At 38.3% G+C, this 23,826-nt stretch overlaps 1 protein-coding gene across 1 annotated transcript in view; it reads left to right on the top strand.

The window, feature by feature from the left end:
- Positions 1–23,826, top strand: part of GIGYF2 (GRB10 interacting GYF protein 2) — a 125,661-nt gene that overhangs the window by 63,105 nt on the left and 38,730 nt on the right. Inside the window, exons 9-15 of the mRNA XM_082658051.1 lie at positions 6,985–7,164; positions 10,570–10,787; positions 10,880–11,042; positions 11,137–11,325; positions 14,325–14,521; positions 15,504–15,663; positions 20,960–21,126. Of these exons, the coding sequence (XP_082514177.1) occupies positions 6,985–7,164; positions 10,570–10,787; positions 10,880–11,042; positions 11,137–11,325; positions 14,325–14,521; positions 15,504–15,663; positions 20,960–21,126 (1,274 nt within the window). The remainder of the gene's footprint in view (positions 1–6,984; positions 7,165–10,569; positions 10,788–10,879; positions 11,043–11,136; positions 11,326–14,324; positions 14,522–15,503; positions 15,664–20,959; positions 21,127–23,826) is intronic.

The following is a 23,826-nucleotide window of genomic DNA, read 5'->3' as shown; positions in this document are numbered from 1 at the left end:
GAGTAAACTCTGGATTAGGAGTTTGAACATCTATGTTCTATTTTTGATTTGGTCACTACTCAGCTGTGTGACCGTGGGAGATCCCCCTACAGGTATCCCTTTCCTCACAGGAACAATAAAGATGGTAAGGTTGAAGGTAAATGAGCTCCCTGCTCCAGTCCAGTCCAGTGGCTGGTCCCAGCACAGAGTGAAGCCCAGGGACCCTGTGAAGTCCTTGGTTCTCACAGTCACTACCCAGGATTAGTTTATATCTAAGATTTTTTCTGCCCTAAAATTCTTTCATGTTATTATTTGTAAGAAGTTATGTGAATGTAATTTTATCATTCTGACCCCTGACTTCAAAGTTCTTAAAGAAGCTCCTAATTTCTTCAATAAATCTTTATCAGGTATCTAACCGTGCCTTGCATCTTGGTCTGATGGCTCTCCCAGCCTTCCCTGGCTTCTTCCCTCCTTCCTTTCATGCAGGCATTTCCCATAATAAAATCTTTGGATGTTTAAAAAAAAAAAAAAAAAAGATGGTAAGGTTGACTCAACCCTTGTGGTTATTATGAGGATCGGATGAGATATATCAATGCATTTTGTCAACTGTAATGTATCAAGTCATTTGTTTACATGTGTGTCCCTCGACTGTGGACCTGGAGGGCAGGTGCTATGTCTAAGTCTCTTCTTTATTTTCAGTCATATGTCTTTAACTGTATTTGTTCATGGAGAAAGCACTCATCTTAATGTGTGCGAGAGGTATGAGTAAACAAACAAAACAAAAAATGGTAAAGTAGTACTGTTTCTCTGGGAAAATATTTGGTAGTACTTACTGAAGTTGAATATACCTTATGGCCCAGCAGTTTCACTCCTAGGTAAATATCAACAGAATTGGAAACATACGCTCACCAAATTTCACATCCAGGAATGTTTATAGCAGCACAGTTTATAATAGCAAAAAACTAGAAACAACCTAAATCAGTAGTAGAGTAATACATTGTGGTCTGTTCATACAATGAGATCCCATACCACAGTGCAAAAGAACAAGCTTCTGTTCTCTGTAACAACGTGGATGAATTTCCCGTAATGTTCAATGGAAGAAGCCACACATACTACAGAATGGGAGAAAATATTTGCAAACAAAGCGACTGACGAGGGCTTAATTTCCAAAATACACAAACAGCTCATACAACTCAATAACAAAAAAACAAACAACTCAATTGAAAAATGGGCAGAAGACCTAAATAGACATTTCTCTAAAGAAGAAATATGAGTGGTCAATAGTACATGAAAAGATGCTTGATGTCTCTTAATTATTAGAGAAATGCAAGTCAAAACTACAACGAGGTACCACCTCACACCAGTCAGAATGGCCATCAATAAAAACTGTACAGGGGCTTCCCTGGTGGCACAGTGATTGAGAATCTGTCTGCCAATGAAGGGGACACGAGTTCGAGACCTGGTCTGGGAAGATCCCACATGCCGCGGGGCAACTGGGCCCATGAGCCGCAACTACTGAGCCTGCGCGTCTGGAGCCTGTGCTCCGCAACAAGAGAGGCCGCAACAGTGAGAGGCCCACGCACCACGATGAAGAGTGGCCCCCACTCTCCACAGCTAGAGAAAGCCCTTGCACAGAAACGAAGACCTAACACAGCCAAAAATAAAAAAACTAAAATAAATAAAATTTATGAAAAAAAATACTGTACAAATAACAGGGAATTCCCTGGTGGTCCAGTGGTTAGGATTCCCAGCGTTCACTGCTGAGGGCCTGGGTTCAGTCCCTGGTTGGGGAACTAAGATCCCGCTAACCATGAGGTGCCGCCAGAAAAAAACAAAACCAAAAAAATCTCTACAAATAACAAATGCTGGAGAGGATGTATGAGAAAAGGAAACCCTCCTACACTGTTGGTGGGAATGTAAGTTGGTACAGCCACTATGGAAAACAATAGGGAGGTTCCTCAGAAGACTAAAAATAGAATTATCATATGATCTAGCGATTCTACTCCTGGGCATATACCCAGACAAAACTCTAGTTCAAAAAGATACATGCACCCCTGTGTTCATAGCAGCACTGTTCACAATAGCAAGACATGGAAGCAACAGATGAATGGATAAAAAAGGTATGGTACATATATACAATGGAATACTACTCAGCCATAAAAAGGAATGAAATAATGCCATTTGCAGCAACACGGATGCAACTAGAGATTATTGAACTAAGTGAAGTAAGAAAGAGACAAATACCATATGATATCACTTATATGTGGAATCTAAAATATGACACAAATGAACCTTTCTATGAAACAGAATCATGGACATAGAGAACAGACTTGTGGTTACCAAGGGAGAGGGGGTTGGGGGAGGGGTGGAGTGGGAGGTTGGGATTAGCAGATGTAAGCTTTTATATATAGAATGGGTAAACAATAGGTCCTACTGTACGACACAGAGAACTATATTCAATACTCTGTGATAAACCATAATGGAAAAGAATATTTAAAAAAGGGTATGTATGTATGTATGTATAACTGAATCACTTTGATGTACAGCAGAAATTAACACAACATTGTTAATTAAACAACTATACTTCAATAAAAAAAAGCCAGACGTAAACTGACATTCCATTTATATAAAAAAGGTCAAAAATAGGCAAAACTAATCTTTGGAGATAGAAGGCAGGATAGCGTTTACCTTGGTAAGGGCCGATTGGGAGGACATGAAGACTTTTGAGAGGTCCTGATAAATTTTTTTTTTAAATCTTAGTAGTTAGGTGGATATATATTGCTTTGTGAAAACTCTGAATTGTACATTTATGATTTGTGTACTTCTTGATATGAATGTTATACTTCAATAATAAGTTTTCATTCATTCATTCTTTTATTTTTGGCTGCATTGGGTCTTCGTTGCTGCATGCGAGCTTTCTCTTGTGGCGAGCTGGTGCTACTCTGTTGCTGTGCGCGGACTTCTCATTGCAGTGGCTTCTCTTGTTGCGGAGCACGGGCTCCAGGCGCGGACTTCAGTAGTTGTGGCTCATGAGCTCTAGAGCGCAGGCTCAGTAGTTGTGGTGCACGGGCTTAGTTGCTCTGTGGCATGTGGGGTCTTCCTGGACCAGGGCTCGAACCCGTGTCCCCTGCATTGACAGGCGGATTCTTACCACTGCACCACCAGGGAAGTCCAATACTGTTTTCTTAAAGGTAGGAGGAGGAGATGAGTATGGTACATTTAAAAGTTCTTGAATCCTTTTCATCCTTCTCTTATGAAAATGACAATGATGCCTGAACGCAAAACTTTCTTTACCTTGCACTTACATGTGGGATATGTTTGGCATGTCAGAATTACATTATTCTGGTTTTCCTTGGTTTACTGGAGAAGTTGTCACCCAGATCTTTCTGTTTCAGTTATTCGTTATGCAACATTTGATATATCAAGAAATATATGGCAGTTTTTAGGAATTATTTTGTAGAAACAAGCACTTGGTAACAAGATCTGAACTCCTTTGTTATAGAATTTTTGAACTGGAATTGGCTAGTGTTTGTGTAAATTCAGATGGCTACCTCAGTAATACACACACACACACACACACACACACACACACACACACACACACACACACACACACACACACACACACACACACACACACACACACACACACACACACACACACACACCCTCTTTCATATTAGGAATGGGATCTTTAGTCAAGGTGTACAGATCAGAATTGGAGACAATTTAAAATCAGGTCTATGACTCCACGATCTTCATTCTTTCTTTAGTACTGTGCTCCTCTATATCTTCAAAATTTCTGTCACAAATCCTTTTTGGAACAAAGAATGGCATAAATAGTCATTTAAACTTTATGAGGTACAGATTTTCCAACAGGTTGAGAATTATGAGATTGCAGTAAGCAGAAAAGCAAGATTTTTTTCTTCCTTTAGTTTCCCTATTTTACCCTATCCTGTCCTTTATATTTTTCTTATTCCTAGGTACCAATATGAAAAGTATACGTAGGACTTGACAGTTATGAAGGTTATAGAAGCTGCTAGTTTAGAAAACAATGCAGACAAATTATTCACATAAAGGGAAATAAAGTCAGCAAACAATCTGAAAAATCTTTGATGTGAAAAATTCATATTCGAGCCACATTAGTATACCATTTTACAACCATTAAAGTAGAAAAGCTTCAAAAGGCTAGCAGCACTTAGTTTTGGTAATCTAAAATGGTCTGGTGGTCTTACCTACCCTTTTTTTGAGGAGGAGAGAAAGGTATGCCAACGTATGAAGTCTGTCATTTGACCTAGTAATTTTACTCTTTGAAGTTTTTTTTCAGAAGTAGTAGTTCAGAAAAACAAAACACATATGCACACAGATATTTCTTCCTTGTTATCTAGTTCTCAAAAAGTTAGTTACGATGCAAATGTCCACTGGGGAATAATCTACTAGATAGTGCAACAGCTGCAAGGTATACCTGCTGTGTATCCATTTATATTATCAGTAAGATGTATAATCACAGAGAATTATTTGCTATTTAGATTACAAAATAGTGGGTACACTGATTGAAACTACATTTTAAAGATGTTATGTAAAAACTAACCACAGATATGTAGAGTTCTATTTCTATGGTTGAGGAATTACTGGTATTTTTATTTTTAATATCTTTAATTTTTTGCATCTTATCATCTGTTAGAAAAAACTGTAATGACCAGTTTTTGATGCGTTAAGCATTTTGCCATTAATGGGTTTCCTTTGCTTATTTTGGTACATTCATTACTTCTCAAAGACGTAGTGTAAAAGTAGATGAAAAAAAATAAAATTAAAAAAAAAAAAAGTAGATGAAAATCAGTGTTTTGACCAGCTCATCCATCAGGTGATTGTATTCTCAATATGCCTGGCACATATTGCTTGTGACTGAATGATTTACATATGTTAAAAGTCATTTGCCATCACTTATCAATTTATATGCATTAGGGATTTCTTTGTTTTAAATTTTTCTTCTGTGAGTATAGCTGTATTTTTCATCAAGTCATATAATGGATGTGGGCTTTGTAAAATGTCTCATCCCTTCTTATTCTGAGCAAGAGAACCTGGAATGTCTTCTGACCCTTCTAACCCAAGGGCAGACATGGAATATATCTATACTTGAATTCATAAAACTTGGCACTTAGTGCAATATGCAGTAAATATTTGTTAAATGAGTCAGAAGGTTAAGATTTGAATCCTGTGTCATGTAAATAGTGGTGTGTGATTTTGGACAATTCTCCTGGGTTGTCTTTTTGAGCCTCAATATTCTCAGCTGTAAAATGGGAAAAATAATTTCTAATACTGAGTATTGTTATGAAGATTAAATCAGTTAAGTGAGTGTTTTTATTAACTGTGGCCATGTAACAAGTTACCCCAAAACTTAGTGGCCGAAAGCAGCAAACATTTATTTTCTCAGTTTCTGTGGGCCAGGATGGAGCAGCCTAAGCTAGGTGGTTCTGGCCTGTGTCTCTCATGAGGCTGCAGTCATCTCAGGGCTCATCTGGGGTTGGATCCGCTTCCAAGCTCACTCACGAGGCTGTTGGCAAGCCTCAGTTCTTTGCCATGTGGGCTTCTCCACAGGGCTGCCTCACAACAGGGCCGCTGGATTCCCTCAGAGAGAGCGTCCAAGATGGAAGTTTTTAACTTAGTATCAGAAGTGACATCTCATCACTTCTGCTGGATTCTGTTAGGAGCAAGCCAGCCCACACTTAAGGTGAGGGAATTACACAGAGGCCAGAAGTCAGGGATTGTTGAGGGCTGTCTTAGAGGCTGCCTGTCATAATAAGGGTATTTTGCCCAGCAAATAATTGTACCCCCCCATTCCAAGATTATTCTGTAATAGAATAATATCTTGTAACAACCTAATAACTGTTTGGGTGAACAGGATATGGAATCTTAATACATGTGAAATTGAATATAAGAGGATGACCAGAAATTAGAATTTCCTCATTTTCAAATGTACAATTTTTTTTTACTTTTAATATGGTTTAATGAAAAGAATTGAGGTTGTTACTGTGAGAATTTGTATATTTTATTGTTATAAACTGAAGGTATCAATGTATGTTTTGGATATTCAGCTACATACTTTAATGTGAGATTTTGGGTAATTTGTTGTGAATTGTAAGTGGCAGCACATGTGGTATGGTGACTGAAGAATTTGCACAGTTCAGAATTATCTTGTCCTTTGAAACCAGTTTAGTTTACTTGGCATAACAGGCTCTCTTTCACTGTTAATGTAGCTCTTGAGTTGCATCAGGTTAGATATAGCTTAGCTTTGAATTCTGTTCCAGAGCAATTTGTTGTACGCCTGTAGTGTACTAGGTGCTAGAGTAAAGGAAAAGTAGAGTGCCTCCACACTCTGGTTTTGAGCTTACAGTCTGTTTTGGAATAAAAGAGAGGTTGAAGTTTACAGATATCCTATTTGGACAGAATCACCAGTAGAAGTTGATTAAATAAATTAAGTTGATTTAGTAAATCATGTAGTTAAAAATATTGTATGACTTAAAAACGGAAAAAAAGAAGTATATGCTGGTAAGGAAGGACTGCCAAGTGAAAACAGCGAGGGTACAAAACAACATATATAACAGCCTGAGGGTAGTGCTATGTGAGTGTGAATGAGAGATCTGTATATATATGCATAAGTATAGCCATGGTCAGTGTTTGGAAGGCTTTATAAGAAACTGTTGATGGTGGTTACTTCTGGGGAGCAAGACTCTGGGAGGCTCTTGTGTAGCGGGAAGGTTGATTCAGTTTTCATTTCATGGCCTTTTAAAAAATGCGCATATTATTTTGTTTAAAAAAATAATTTCCCAGTCTTAGAACATTCAGCTTTGAGAAATGTGTCTAATAATATACACATATATCCACGGTTATTTATACTGCCTGAACGTTGAAATGGACACCTTTGCAGAAAAGCTTGATTTGAGCAATCAAGTCTGTTCAGAATCCTTGCTGGCTGAGGCTTATGTTGACTCATTTTCTTTACAGGGAGACCGAATTTTGAGGAAGGTGGGCCAACATCAGTGGGAAGAAAGCATGAATTTATACGATCAGAAAGTGAAAATTGGCGTATTTTTAGAGAGGAACAGAATGGAGAAGATGAAGATGGAGGTTGGCGACTAGCTGGATCAAGGAGGGATGGAGAGAGGTGGCGACCTCACAGTCCTGGTAAGAATTCTGCTGAGTAAAAGCACACAGGGGCCGAAATAGTGAGGATTTGGTGGGAATTGTTAGGGATAAAGTGGAAAACATAAACCAGCAAAGAAAAACAAGAGGGGTCATGTTTATGTTGTCACACTCAGTCTTGCTCCCACAAAAATTTTTAACGTAAAATATTCCCCACAGCTATTTAATTGATTAAAGTCACTTTTATTTTTCTGGGGCAGTGTGGTTTAATGGGAAGCACCTGCCCTTAACTGCAAAAATGAGAGAGGGTTTCATTCAGTTTTCCTAAATTTTTGAATCTTTTTTCAGTGTGCGTTTTTCTTAGGTGATAATTATATGCTTACTTAGGAATATGGGCTCCCCCTGAAGTGAGTTTTTTTCCTGCATAAGAGAGGATTTATTCTTTTTTTCTCTTTTTGTCCTAAAAATGTGATTTCTGCTCATTTGAAGAATAAACTTTAAACCCAGGTCAAAAACATAATCACAAGTTTATTCTTTTGTCCCTCTAACTTTAGAAAAAGGAGAGAGAATAGTCGTGATTAGTGGTTTTATAAGTTCTTCTGTTTGACTCTTAAGAATGCTTCAAACTGTTCTTCCCCGACATTAGATATGTTGGTAATTGAAGACACTGGTGCTTTGTGTCAAAGAACGTTCCCTACCCAAGTGTTGATTCTATGCCTCATGATCATCAGATGCCACTGTAGTTTAAATCTTGGGGTCATGCAGAACTGAAGCATACAAAGAGTGTGTACATGTCTTTTGAATTTCACATGCGTAACATTGTTTTATCTATTGCCTATATGCCAAGGAAGCTTACTTTAATAGAGGAAGTTATAATAATAATGTAAACTTTTTATTTATTTTTTAAAATTAAGTTATTAACAAACCATTAGTCTCCGTCTGAGTTAACATTATAACAGGCATTCAGGGTGCTTTGTGGCGCTCTGGGTAGGTGGAAACTTAGTGAAGTTAATCTTTGGATAGAGTTATAATGCTTTTACCCCAACTCCTCATTGGCTGCCTCTTGGGTGAGTTTTCTGTTGTTAGTGGGCATTGTTTGCATCACAGTTATTTAGGCAGTTCTCATCAGTCTGTGTCATGGGCAACCGTCTGTTATAGTTCTCTTCAAGGCATCACGGCATTTTGTGCTGAGCTTGCCTGTAAGCAGAAGGGTTTGTAGACTATGTTCCTAACAAGCATTCACTGAAACAATGGACGGGATCTGGGCTGAGCAAGAAGAAAAATTCCAGCTGATCAAAAACAAACAAGGTGAATGTTTTGGAAGATGAACAGTGTTTCTGAGCCCAAACGTCTGATGTTGATTCTGTTAAAGCGAGTTAAAAGTAAAACTTTAGTGTTATATTCTACCACTTACCCTCCTCACCCAAGAGCTTAGATTTTGGATATATATAGTAGTCCTTTTTTTTTTTCCCCATCTTTTCTAAATCTTTCTTTCCAGTATTTGACTTTTCATGTCAGTTTTGTCATCAACTTGACAATTTTCCAAAATTTTTATCCATATATTTTAAAAAGACAGTTTGGGGGACATAAAGATGCATGGGGGCTGAAAAAACACTGTAAATAGGCATTAAAAAAATACCATCTACTTTTTCAACCCAGCATATTAAAAATAAGTCTGATTATATCAGTTGTTATCAGTTACCCTTAACATTTTAGTTAATCCTTTATTAGGCTTTGATTAAAATTTTAAATATCATGATTTTGACTTATGAAAATAGTATCAAACTTTAGTTCTGATACAAGGTCTATAAAGCAGTGGTCTCAGTCTTAATAAACTAGAGATGTGCCTTATCTGCTAAATTTAGTTTCGTGAATAAAATTTTATTAACTATTTATGACAACAAAAATATTATGGTATATAGTTTTATTAAAGTATGGCTCACAGTTGGATATGTATGGAGTTGGGAGCATTAAGGACAGCTAAGCACCCACTCTGGGAGGTGAACTTAGGAAACTTAGTTAAGAGAGAAGAATGAGCCACATGCCTAGAAGGATAGATTTCTATCACAGTGCATACTTAGAAGTGAGAGTAGCAGACAGAGTACTCTGGAATTCAGCTTTTGATCATGAGTACTTCTTTGGGATAATGACTCTAGGTTAACATTTAGGCAGTCTGGGTATAAAATTCCTTCATTTTCATAGAAGATAGTAAATTGTGTTTTGTTGTTGTAAGTAAAGTGTGGGAAGTGGGAGAATAATGTTTTCTTACCTTTTGTAAGTGGCTTATAAGATGCTACCTGTATTTGGTGTTTTAACATTTTGCCCTTCGGATTGCTGGTTTTAGCAAATTGGGCCTCAGTAGTATAGTAACATTTAACTGTGACCTCATTTCTTTTGCTGTCTCCCACAGAGAAAGCAAAGATACAGGTTAAGACATGTGTCTCCTCTTAAGACTCTCTTAGGCTCAGGTTTGTCAGATTTTAACAAGAACCACCCCCCCCCCTTTTTTTTAGAGAGAGAAAATACCTTAACTTGTAGCTTTTGGTCTTAGGCATTCGTTTTTTGTTGGAAAGTAGATGTGCTACATAATATGCAAGGGTGGATTTAGGAATGTCCCTGGGGGTGTTAAATTAAAACTCCCTAGGGAGAGTTAAGAGATGAGAGAAAAGGAAAAGGAGAGTAAGCATGTTATTGTGGAAAAAGCAGTAGAGGATGCAGAATTGGATTCTAGTTCTACTTTTCATTATGCACGTTACTTCTGCTGTCAGAGGTTTTGCTTCTTAAACTATAAAACTAGGATAGTGGGCCAAATATGACATGTCAGTGCTATAATTCCATGACTTTTTTTGGGAATCAGAATTACAAATGGGATCCTAGCGCTGTTAAGTGGACATGATGAGTTTGATATTATGAATTGACATAATATCATAGTATCCTGGATATTATTATATATTATCAAGGGAGCTGGTCTTATCCATAAAGAATGATATTTTCATCAGAAGAAAGAAAATGCTTTAAGACTTGCCAAAGGGAAGGCATGGACCTCAGTATGGAAAGATATCCAGTGCCGTAAGTCTGGGCTAGGAGTGGGCCACGTGAGTGGCCTAGCAGCATTTCAGTCAGATATCTAGAGCTTATTAAAAGTATGTACTTTGCAGAGAACTGTGTTTTAAAAGTGATTTGTTTTAAATTTATCTTTAAAAGCTTTAGAGTATGTTGTGTGACTCAGTAGTTAATGATAACTACTGTTGTCACTTAGTGATGGCGTATCATATATAATACTGAGCTTTGAGCTTCGTTTCATTTGCCTTATTTTCTCTTTAGTAGATTGATCCATTTGAATTTGCCGTCAGTTGTAGTTTTCTCCTTTGTTTCCTATCTATGGTTTTCTTTCTCAAATACTGTCGTAAAACTTTTCTAAGGTTTGTGTCCTCCTCTTCATCCCAGATGGCCCTCGTTCTGCAGGCTGGCGGGAACACATGGAACGACGGCGAAGGTTTGAGTTTGACTTTCGAGATCGGGATGATGAACGGGGTTACCGAAGGGTGCGCTCTGGCAGTGGAAGCATAGATGATGACAGGGATAGCTTGCCTGAATGGTGCTTAGAGGATGCTGAAGAAGAAATGGGCACATTTGACTCATCTGGAGCATTCCTGTCTCTAAAGGTAAGAAATTTGTTTCAAATATTATGACAGGTACTGACCTTCTTCCAAATCCAAATATGCTGTTAATCTTTGGCTTAATTTTCTTGCTACAGAAAGTACAGAAAGAGCCTATCCCAGAAGAGCAGGAGATGGACTTCCGGCCTGTAGAAGAAGGGGAGGAATGCTCTGACTCTGAAGGTAGCCATAATGAAGAAGCCAAAGAACCCGATAAGACAAATAAGAAGGAAGGAGAAAAGACAGACAGAGTAGGAGTTGGTAAGGCTCATTTTTGTCCTTCACTTTAAAAAAAAAAAAAAAATCAAACTAAAAGTTTCCTAAGTTGTTAATTTAAGATTATGTCATGTTACAGAAGCTAGTGAGGAAACCCCCCAAACCTCCACCTCATCTGCTAGACCAGGCACTCCTTCAGACCATCAGCCTCAGGAGGCACCACAGTTTGAGAGGAAAGAGGAACCCAAAACTGAGCAAATGGAAAAAGCTGAAGAAGAGAGTCGGACAGAAAATAGTCTATCAACCAAAGTACCCAGCAGGGGGGACGGTATGTATTTATGAGAGGCAACAAGACAAACTTGGATTTTGCTGGGGCCAGTGATCACCGATAAGAGAGGCTTCTGTTTATGCCTCTCTGAACTGCTTCTAGTGGTAAATTATTGGAATAGATTATTTTACCAGTAAACCTTCTCAAACACTGCTTCCCCTGTGTATCTATCTCAGAATTCATCAAAACAGAGTTAGAAGCAGAAGTATCATTTCCTAGGGTGCTATGATATAGCCACCCTGGTATCAGTCAAACAAACTGAGTTTGGGATCCTCTGTGGTAGTTTGATTCCCATATCAGATTCCTTTTATGTAATGGCTATATGTGCATCCAGATGACACACCAGAATGCCATTGTTTCGAAAGAGGCCAAGATGAATCTGTGCAAGTCCATCACCTTTACTGGAGAATAAGCTTAAAGTGTATCTCCTTCTCCAATGTCATTATATTGATTTTAAGTTGCTCATATACCTTAGTAGGTAATATTAATGTTCATTCCCATGTTTCTTCTTGGACATAAAATGACAGTATAATGCCTGATATTGAAAGGTGAATTGATTTATTCATCATAAAAATTCACCCCCTTTAACATGGCCTAAGAGACCTTGCATGACCTGGCATCTGCCTCCCTCTGTACAGTTTCAGCACCATCTCTCTCTACTTTGTACTCTATTCACCAGCTTCACAGCCTGTTAGGTCCTGAAATGTGCCTTGTTCTCTTGCCTTTGTGCCTTAGCATATGCTTTTCTCTGTGCCTAAAACTCTCCCACCCCAAGTTCCCAAGTTGGTTAGGTGTCTTCTCTTTCTTCTTAAACAACCAGCACTGTTTCTAACATAGCAATACAATATTATAAAGATCTGTTTATTCTCTTTTTTGCCCAATAAATACTATTTTGATAGCTTGAACCAAGGATTTTTTGTTTTTCAGTTTTTTATGTCTATCATAAAGCTGAATGAATGAATTCAAGTATTTGAATCTCTACTGTATATACAAGGCACCATGGGACTTGTATGTTTTGAGACCTCTTTCATTTTTCAATTATGATGTGTCCCCCCACCCCCGCCCCAAATTACTTGTGGTTCATACTGTTAAATGTACATGCCTGGGGCCTTACTCCAGGAGATTTTAGGGTGGGGTCTAGACATGTATATTTTGGGAAAGCTGCATAGGTGGCATTAAAGATGGAAATTCTGGATTTATAGTCTCTGGGGGAAATAAAGCATGTGTATATCAGTAACCTAGGACGAAAAGTAATGATAGGAATTTATGATTGGCAGACTCCTGGAATGCTTCAGGAATCAGGTGTCTTTGAGCTTGTCTTGGAATAGTAAGTAGAATTTGGAGGTAGGTGTAGCTGGATGAATTAGGAGAGGGCATTCCAGTACTAGGTAGCAGTGAAAGCTACAGTGAGGAAGTAGGACTGATCCAGGTATGGGCAGGGAATCAGCTCCTGTTTTTATTTACATGAATTATGAGGTGTGAAAAGGAGGCTGGTGGGAAACACGGTTGGAACATATACTTGACAGCTCTCTGTGTAGGGTAGGTTGTGATGACAGATGGGCTGCTCTGTGACCTGTTGGTGCCCTGAGCAGTCACTGTGGTGTAGGCAGTGCACTTGTAAAGGGAGGTAGTGGCAGATGAGATTTCAAAGTAGAAATTGGCAGGACATGGTTACTGTTGTATATCAGGGCAAAGAAGACGGAAGAGTCAAAGATGAGTGAGGTGCCTGAGAGGATTATGGTATCCTTAGCAGAAAAAGAGTGGAAGTTGAGGAGCACATTTGGGAGAGGAGAGAACAAATTCAGTTATGAACATTGAGTCTGAGGTGTTGATGAGAAATTAGATAGCGATGGCCAGAGAGCATTTCTGAGTGAGGGGACTGTAGCTCAATGGGAAGAGTTTAGGGCCAGAGAGAATGAAAATTTAAAAGATTACACTTGTTAGGGGTGAGACAAATTGGACTGAGAATAGAACATGGATATTTCCTACTTTCAGAGGGTAGGTAGAGAAGCCAGAGAAAAATCTTCAGAGGCAAGAATAGAGTGCAGGAAAATGAAGGAAGGAGAATGTTCCAGTTTAGAATTGGGAAGATAATGTCAGACTAAGGCTAGGTGACGGGGACTAGGAGGAGCTGTTGGATTTGGGGACTTTGGGTCACTGCTTATCTTTGGGAGAGAAGCTTTTCTGGGGGCTTGGGAGTGCAAGTCACGTTGTAGCGTGTGGTTGGTGGTGAGGTAGAGACAGGTTGTATAGGCTGTCCTGTTAAGTTTGGCAAAGAAAGGATAGAGTGAGAGGAACAGGAATTTGCAGAAGCTATCTGTAATTGAACAAACAAGGTTTCAAAGGGGAAACTGCAACTGTATCTAATTACTTCCATCCCCCTTTCCTTCTTAAGAACCTGCATGCTGAGAGGTTAGAAATAGGAAGCAAGACACAACCTCTTTTGCAGTCTTTATTCTTATTGCAGAGAACCTCCTGCACTGTATGGGTAGACTCCGAGAGCTTTTTGTTATCCTACAAAAGGTGTTGCATTGAATTATGTTAATAATAACTTGAAATAGGTACTTAGTCAAAATAATTGCAGATATTTTTAACAAAGGGTTTTATGCTGAGATGTGGCATCTTCGAGGAGATTTGCAGTGCTGTTTAAATTGTCTTTCCTATTCAGAGACATGATGTAAGGAAGGGATTGGACTGATTCTGTTTGTTTTCAGGAGGTAGACCTATAACTATTGGGTAGATGCTCTAGTGATACAGGTTGGCACTGTAAAAGGCCTTTCTGGATACCTTTTAATCTTATTTGTTGTCATCCTATGCAGGTACTTCTGTCATTCTAGGGAAAAATACTACACTTCTCCATAAGAAGTAGCAGCAGTGTTCATGACACGGTTCACGTATCTGTTGAGCCCATTTAGTAAGCTGCCCGACTTGATAGTTATTTTTCATAAGAGTCTCTATATTTTAAAGGATTTTTATCTGTCTACATTTTTTTCCTCTAGAAATGGTTCCTGGTGTCCAGCAGCCCCTGTCACAGATTCCTTCAGATACAGCCTCTCCTCTTCTCATCCTTCCACCTCCTGTTCCCAATCCTAGTCCTGCCCTCCGTCCAGTTGAAACACCGGTCGTAGGTGCTCCTGGTATGGGCAGTGTTTCCACAGAGCCAGATGATGAAGAGGGTCTCAAACATTTGGAGCAGGTACAAATCACGTAATCCTTTTTTTTTCCCTCTCGAACTGCCATAAACATTGAAAAGCATTAAATGAATATTCAGAAATGGAATTTTTGTGCACTAGGTTTTGTGTACTGAAAATGTTGTTTTTATGTCTAGTATTTATTTTTATGAGTAATTGTCTTTCAGATCATTTAATGCTTTTAAGTTTCTGCTGTGTAGAGTCATTATATCAGGTTATTTTTTGCTCTTCTGAGGTTGCCCTTAGCTGTTTGCTTTTCTTTTTTCTTTTTGGAAATTAATGGAATGCCAAAAATGGCGAATACAAGGCAGCTGTGGATAGGCACTGTGTCTTCTATTTTTTGCCTGAAGTGTAACAGGGAAAATAGTTAAACTCTCAGGATATTACCATCGTATTCATGTCTCTAGAGTTCCCTAAGATTTTATATACTATTGTTTATATGTAAAGTAAATGATAACTTGCTTTCTACAAAAGAAATTCTTTTTTCTTCAGGGTGGAGTGGTTGGTGGCAGGAAATGTTGAAGAAAGGAAGAAAGGGAACAGTGTCTTAGTAAAACTTGTAAAAGATTTTATTTGTAATTGTTTTAATTGAACCTTTTGATCTGTTAATGCTCATGTTTTTTATAGGTTTAGTTTGTATAACTTAGGATTGTTTATTTGTCTAAATGGCACTCTTAAAGTGTGTTGATTAGAAGCTTGGGCTTTGATCCATACCAGCTTGTGTTTCAGTCTCATTTGGGTTTGCTCAATAATTTTGAGACCTTGAGCAGGACTTGACACCCTCTGAGCCTTAGTTTCCCCCTCTGTAAAATGGGGATAGTACCTATTTCATGGCATGTTGGACGAATTAAATTGTTGCCTGCTGCGTTATTTGTACAATGCCTCTCACAGATCAGGTAGTCCAAAAAAGGCAGACAATTTTTATATGTACAGGTATTAATTTAGCATCATTTGTTTCCACAATTCATTTTTTAATTTTTCCCTTAGCAAGCTGAGAAGATGGTGGCTTATCTACAAGACAGTGCACTAGATGATGAGAGACTGGCATCAAAACTGCAAGAGCACAGAGCTAAGGGAGTCTCAATTCCATTGATGCATGAAGCAATGCAGAAGTGGTATTACAAAGATCCTCAGGGAGAAATTCAAGGTAGGTTGTTCCATTCTACTTTATGTACAGAAGTATGCCATTACCTCCAGATTCTGTAGGATGGTAATTATTTAACGTTAATTTGTATACTAGTAGAACAAAAGTCAGTGCTACCGGCTTTCTTCATATATAGAAGGCTTGTTTATAGGTTCCCTCCATCGTACTTTACAGTTTCAGTGATGGGAGGGAGTCTAGTGAAAACAATTTGAATACAAGGCAGAATGTGATGACTAATATGATAGGGTTGTAAACAGTATGCTTAAGACATCCTCATTTCTGGCATGTCAGGTATTAACTAGGCAGTTGAGTTTCGTACATTCACTGTATTTCAGTCTCCCAACCATAAAAAAAGATGATGGCAGCCATCTTGGAAAACATTGGTTGAATGTTTCACTGAAGTGGAGTTGATATCATAAATGATGAAGAACTATGTAAAATATCTGAAAAAAGAGTACCATATTATAAACTGATTGCTTAAAATATGTGTATGGTGCATGTTAGATTAGAATGGAGAGAGAATGCTGTGAAGGACATTTGGTTGATTTTTCATTTCTGCTTTTGAAGTTTTTGCTTATAACCTGAAATTCGTTGTTCACTCTGTTAGTGTCAGTTTCATGATAATGTTTTACCAAGTACAGCCTGTGACCTCTCTCTAACATCATTATTCTCTTTCTATCCTCGGTCCCCCTACCCTGCTTTATTCTTCTTCATAGCATCTGTCACTACCTGGCACTGTATATATTTGTTCATGATCTCTTCACATGCCTGTAGAATCTGTTGTAATTAAAACATATACAGGTGTGTGTTTTAATTTAATTTACTCTGAGATAATTATAGCTTCACAAGCAGTTGTAAGAAATAATAGAGATTCCATGTACCCTTTACCCAGTTTCCTCCAGTGGTAACCTCTGACAAAACTGTAACACAATACTACATCCAGGATATTTTGGTTTTTTTTAAATTTTATTTATTTTTGGCTGTGTTGGGTCCCCATTGCTGCACGCGGGCCCTCTCCAGTTGTGGCAAGCGGGGGCCACTGCTTGTCATGGTGCCTGGGCCTCTTATTGCAGTGACCTCTCTCATTGTGGAGCACGGGCTCCAGGCACGCGGGCCTCAGCAGTTGTGGCACACAGGCTCAGTAGTTGTGGCTCATGGGCTCAGTAGTTGTGGCTCACGGGCTCTAGAGCGCAGGCTCAGCAGTTGTGGCGCACAGGCCCAGCTGCTCTGCGGTATGTGGGATCCTCCCGGACCAGGGCTTGAACCCGTGTCCCCTGCATTGGCAGGCAGTTTCCCAACCACTGCACCACCAGGGAAGCCCTAGGATATTGACATATTGATACAGTCAAGATTCAGAACAGACTCTGAACAGTCTTTAACAGAGCAAAAGTTTTAAATTTTGATGAAATGCAATTGATCAGTTTTTTTCTTTTATGGATTGTGCTTTGGGTGTTAAGAACTCTTTGCTGAGCTTCACATCCCAAAGGTTTTTTTCCCCAAAAAATGTATAGCTTTATGTTTTACACTTAAGTTGGTGTTCCATTTTGAGTTAATTTTTATATAAGGTATGGCACTTAGGTCAAGGTTTATTTTTTTTGCCTATGGATGTCCAGTTGTTCTGGGACCTTTTGTTGAAAAGTCTGTCTTTCCTCTCCTGAATTGTTTTTATACTTTTGTCAAAGTTTAGTTGAGCATATTTGTGTTGGTCGATTTCTGGGTTCGTTATTCTTTTTTTTTTTTTTATTTGTGGCCATGCTGCACGGCTTATGGGATCTTAGTTCTCTGACCAGGGATTGCACCCATGCCCCACTGCAGTGGAAGCGCAGAGCCCTAACCACTGGACTGCCAGGAAATTCCCTGGGTTCTTTATTTGATCGTTGTGTCTGTCCCCCCAGCCAATACTATGTAGTCTTGGTTACTGTAGCTATAGAGTAAGTCCTGAAATTGGGTAGACTGGTTCCTCTTATCAAAAGAGCATTTAGTTTTTCTAATTTGCTTTTCCATATAAATTTTTGAATAATCCTGTCTATATTTACCAAAAATCTTGCAGAAATTTTAATAGGGATTATGTTAAACCTCTATATCATTTTGTTTTAATGTATTTTATTTTTGGCTGCGTTGGGTCTTTGTTGGTGCGTGCAGGCTTTTTTCTAGTTGTGGTGAGTGTGGGCTACTCTTTGTTGCAGTGCACAGGCTTCTCATTGCGGTGGCTTCTTGTGTTGCGGAGCATGGGCTCTCGGCGCGCAGGCTCAGTAGTGTGGCACACGGGCTTAGTTGCTCTGTGGCATGTGGGATCTTCCCGGACTAGGGCTCGAACCCGTGTTGCCTGCATTGGCAGGTGGATTCTTAACCACTGCGCCACCAGGGAAGGAAGCCCCCTCTATATAATTTTGAAGAGAATTGACATCTTTACCATGTTGAATCTTCCCATCCATGAACATAGTATGTCTCTCAGTTTATTTAGATCTTTGATTTCTTTCATTAGCACTGTGTGGTTTTCAGCATAGATTCTGTACATGTTTTGATGAATGTATACCTAAGTATATGATTTTTTTGAGCAATAGTATATATTATATTTCAGTATCTGTTCACTGCTACTATATAGAATTGAGTTTTAGATGTTTGTCTATTCTGACATTGCTGAGCTCACTTATTAGTTCTAGGAGTTGTTTCATTAGAGTCCATAGGCTTTTCTGTGTAGACATTATTATTGTCATCTGCAAATAGGGACAGTTTTCTTTTTTCATTTCCAATATGTATGCCTCTTATTTCCTTTTGTTGCCTTACTGTGTGTTCCAACACTGTGTTGAATAAGAGGGGTGAGAGCTGACATACTTGCTTTGTTTATCCTACTTTCCTATCTTAGGGGAAACTTTAATAATAATTAAGTGGTAATGTTAGCTGTTGAGTTTTTGTAGGTACTGTTTATCAAGTTAAGGAAGTAACCTTTATTTTGAGAGCTTTTACCATGATCTGATATTGGATTTTGTCAAATGCCTTTTCAGCCTCTGTTGATATGATCATGTGATTTTTCTTTAACCAGTTAAATATGGTAGATTACATTGACTAGTTTTTGAATTTTGAACCAGTTGCATCCTTGGAATAAACTCCATTTGGTCATGCTGTGTAATTCTTTTTATATATTGCTGAATCTTAGTACTATATTGTTAAGGATTTTTGTGTCTCTGTTCCTAAAGGATATTTTGTAGTTTTTGGGGGTTTTTTTTTTTTGGTATTCTCATTGTCTGGTTTTGGTATCAGGGTAATATTAGTTTCATAAAATGAACTGTCACTTATTTCCTCCCCTTCTATTTTATGGAAAAGATTGTTTAGAATTGGTGTTAATTCTCTGTGTGTGTGTATGTGTGTGTGTGTGGTTCTTTTAAATAGTTTGTACCTCTTACTTACCCCTATATTGCCCCCTCCCCTTCCTTCTTCCCACTGGTAACCACTAATTTGTTCTTTATGTCTGTGAGTCTGTTTCTTTGTGGTTATATTTACTAGTTGTATTTTTTAGATTCCACATGTAAGTGATATCACACAGTATTTGTCTTTCTTTAATTTATTTCACCAGTCCATCCACGTTGTTGCAAATGGCAAAATTTCATTCTTTTTTTTATGGCTGAGTAGCATTCCATTATATATGTATATACCACATTGTCTTTATCCGTTTATTCTAAGTGTTGATGGACACTTAGGTTGCTTCTATATCTTGGCGATTGTACATAATGCTTCTGTAAACATAGAGGAGTGTGTTTCGAATTAGTGTTTTTGTTTTGTTTTGTTTTTTTGATGTATATACCCAGAAATGGAATTGCTAGGTTACATGGTACTTCTGTTTTTAGTTTTTTGAGAAACATCCATACTTTTGTCACAATATGTTAATTCTTTAAATGTTTGGTATAATTCTCCAGGTATTTTGCTATCTTTGGAGTGTTCTGTAAATGTCAGTTAGATCTTATTGGTTGATGTGGTGTTGAATTCTGTAGTCTTTCTGATTATGTCTAGTTGTTCTATCAGTTGTTCTCGTTGAATTCTTCAACTTGTGGATCTGTTCTGTGTCTCTTTTCAGCTATCAGATTTTGCTTCACATATTTTGCAGTTTTGTTGTTTGGTGCATGCATTTTGGTGGATTGACCCTTTATTATTATATAATGTCCCTCTCTGTCTCTGGTAATTTTCTTTGCTCTGAAGCCTACTTTATTAAATACTAATATAACCACTTCAGCTTTCTTTTGATTAATGTTTGTTGGATATATCTTTTTCTATCCTTTCATTTTATACCTGCCTATATTGTTATATTTTAAGTGACTTTCTTGTAGATAGCCTGTAATTGGGTCATGTTTTCAATTGTATTTATTGGGCCATGTTTCTTGTTGCTCACTTCTTCAGCTCCAAATTTGGGAAGTGTGAGGTAAAATGAAAACCCAGGGAATTCACCACCAGCTGGTTCCTCAGGCTCCAAGGCCTCTAGTCAGTCTGCTGCCTTCTCTCTACCTTTAGGAGTCTTTTTGTTTGTTTGTTTTGTATGTAATGTCCAGGGTTTTTAGTTGTATTTGGCAGGAGGAGCAGGGAGAAGTACATCTACTCCACCTTCCCAGAGGTGGAAGTTCCAGGGCTTGGTTTTGTTTACTGCTGTATCTTCCTGCCTGGACCTGTGTGACTGGTGTTCAGTAAATAGCTGCTGAATCAATGGTTATTGATAGTGAGTTTGTTAATTTTATGTATAAAATACTCGGTTATTTCTTATTGTAAAACATCTAGAGATTGTTAGGTTTTTTTTTTCCCTTACCAAGGCCAGATTTAGTCTTACCTAGATAAATAAGTTATGATTTTTCTTAATTTAATTCATTATTGTTTATATTTTGCCTAACCTCCAGTAGACTCTAACAGAAAATGAAAATTAGAGAAGAGGATATTCAACCCTTCATATTTATTTCTCTGTGCTACAAAGTCTAACAAACACTAACTCTTTTTAGTGTTATGCTTTTCTGACAAAAGAACTTCAGAGATTGAGTGAGTTGGAGACAATTATGCTCCTTAAAATAATTAAAACACTGCTGAGAAATTGGGATGTGTAGACATAGGCTTATTTCTAAATTGTTTCTATAGTATTTTATTAGTTTGAGTCCTGTTCACCACATTTTGTGATAAATTAAGATGTTATACAAGATATTTGATAGGTGCCACCTGAAACAGATCGTTACCTCTGGGTGAGGAGCAGACCCCGGAAATATATTTTTCCTCTTGAGCTAGAAAGGATTCTTACTGCCTTTCTGTTTAATTAATGCTGTTGTAGGTCCCTTCAATAATCAGGAGATGGCGGAATGGTTTCAGGCGGGCTATTTCACTATGTCTTTGTTGGTGAAGAGAGCATGTGATGAAAGCTTCCAACCTCTTGGTGATATCATGAAAATGTGGGGAAGGGTTCCTTTCTCTCCTGGACCAGCTCCCCCTCCTCATATGGTAAGTACCTTATGCTTCACCCAGAACACATAGTGGACACAGAAGCACTTGCTCCTCTTTGTAAACAGATGTTACATCTAATGAAGAAACGAGTTCCTTGAAAGTAATTAACTGAAATGGCAATGGGAAGTCTGAGTCAGAGACTACATACCTAGCTATAATGATCTTTTCAAAACTCAAATACCTGTGTACCTGTGTCTGTCCTTCTCTCTCTCTCTCTCTCTCTCTCTCTCTCTCTCTCTCTCTCTCTGTCTCGCGCGCATGCGCGCACACACACACAAACACTCTCCCTCCCTCCCTCCCTCCCTCCCTCTCTCTCTCTCTCTTTCTCTCTTTCTCTCTCTCTTTCTCTCTCAAGAAACAGAATCCTGCAGTAGCTTTCCATCAGGTGTTGAAAGGAGAACATCTTATCCTAGCCTCCCTACCAGGTCATGCATGTTCTGGCTCCTTACCTTTCTAAGTTCATTCCAGAGCTTTGACCTTTATCTGCTGTGCTTCAACACAATTGACTTAGAGTTTCTTGTTGCCTCTAGTTAGAATGCACATTCTCCTCTCCATTTATTTGCCTCTTGCTTTCTGACTTCCGGAGTTCTTAAATTTGAGTTTTGCCTTAAAGCAAATGTTGCTAATATAAAATTCCATTGCTTCAGAATATTTTGAAGACTTTTATTTTTTTAACATTCGTTACTGATATTTTAACTAAAAATTAGATCATAACGTAACCCTCCTAGTATGCTGACCCTGGAGTGCTTTTGAAGGGGAAGTCTTTTTCTGCAGCTGCTCCTGGGCCTCTCCCTGTTTAGTTCCTTTGGGGGGCTTTGGATCTGTGCCTCTCTTTTGCTTCTCCAGGTTGGAGTGTCTGGTTGCTGGCCATAGTCAAAAGTGGCCATAGTCAAAAGTGGCCATAGTCAAAAACCTTTAGTGTGAACACTGGATTTCTACAGTAATATCCATTGATTTACTCACCAATTATATATTGAAGATCTGTGCCAGGGCTGTGTTAGGTTCTTATGTGATGAAGATGAATAAGTCAGTCACAACATCTGTAGCCAAGAGTGTTCGTAAGTGAGAACAATGGCTATCAAACTTCTGATCACAGCCCATAGGGAAAAAAAAAAAAGATTTTTATGTCACTACTCTGTACACTTATTAATGTGCAGGTATATCTGAAACACGTTTCACAAAACATTTGGTGCCATGTACATATTTTCTTTCCGTTTCTTTTCTTTTTTCCCAATATGTAAATGTTGATCTTGACCTAGTAATTGATTTCACAATCCAGTAATTGATTTTACAATCCACTGATGAGTTGAGACCTCCTATAGTTTGGAGAGCAATGAAAATTCCTAGGTGAGGGGAATTATTCCTGGCATTTCTGTTGTAAATCCAAAGAAAAATTGTATTGTGTATTACTGTATATAAATTGTATTTTTACCACCTACTCAGAAATTGGGATGGGTTTTTATCTTGCATGTTTCAGCGCTGAAAGCTCATCACTTGGAGCTTGGCATGCTTGCTCTAATCCATTTCTTGACTTCCAATTATAGGGGCTGAGCCTCAGTCAGACCCACTTAAGGGGAAAATCCATGGGAAGCTCTGCTTCCTGTCAGGTATTGCCTTTGCCCTTAAGTTAATTTTAGACTAACCTAGTGTAGCTTCTATCCATGAATATTTAATAAGAAAGAAAAAGTCCTTTAATTTCAGATGTACCTCACCCCAAGTAAATCATATATCAAATGTTTTTTTCCAAACTATAATCAGTGTGTAATAAGGATATAAACTGTTAACTAATGATTTGTCTAAATTTAGTCTATGTCATCCTTATGCTTTTATTTTTACTATCTTTACTTCACTTTTCATTTTTTTTCCACTATTAGCTTTCCAAAATTTAAATTCCAGCCGTGTTATTTGACATATAAGCTAAAAAACAGGGTTTTACTGCAGCTTACTTAAAATTTTTTTTTTTTTTGGGCTGTGTTGGGTCTCAGCTGCAGTGTGCGGGACTGCAGTGAAGCACGTGGGCTTCTGTCTAGTTGTTGCGGGCTCCAGGGCACGTGGGCTCTGTAGTTTGTGGAACGCGGGCTCTCTCGTTGAGGCGCGTGAGCTCAGTAGTTGTGGCGTGCGGGCTTAGTTGCTCCGCGGCATGTGGGATCTTCCCCGACCAGGGATCGAACCCACGTCCCCTGCATTGGAAGGGAGATTCTTTACCACTGGACCACCAGGGGAGTCCCAACTACAGCTTATTTTTAAACTCATCGTGTATTAATAGCAATAGAAACACCTAATTTTTGGATAGAGTGTTAAAACAGTTTTCAGAGCTCTTTTATGTTCCATTTAATTTTACATTTCTCATCCCCTTTAAGAAGACATACTAAGAAGACATACTTATACACTACCTCCCTGTAATTGTTATGTGTCATTATAAAATCCTACCATAAGATTTAAGTTTACTCCTTTCTGTTTTGTCCTACTTCTCTAATTTCTCCATAATCTCCAAATTTATAAATCACTTTTAAGATTGGGAGAATTATACATTTATTTAGTTACAGTAATAACTCTGGAGTACAGTACAACATTCAGCTTCAAGGGCAGGAGGGGAGAACAGCAGCTAAATAAGGAACCTTTCTCACCTTAGGGAATCTCTTATAATGCTGACACCACCTTCTTCCACTAGATGGCACTAGTTTCTAAAGATGCCTG

Source organism: Grampus griseus (assembly GCF_964374135.1).
Source record: "Grampus griseus genome assembly, chromosome: 7".
NCBI lineage: Eukaryota > Metazoa > Chordata > Mammalia > Artiodactyla > Delphinidae > Grampus > Grampus griseus.
This window is presented reverse-complemented; position numbering and strand designations above follow the sequence as displayed.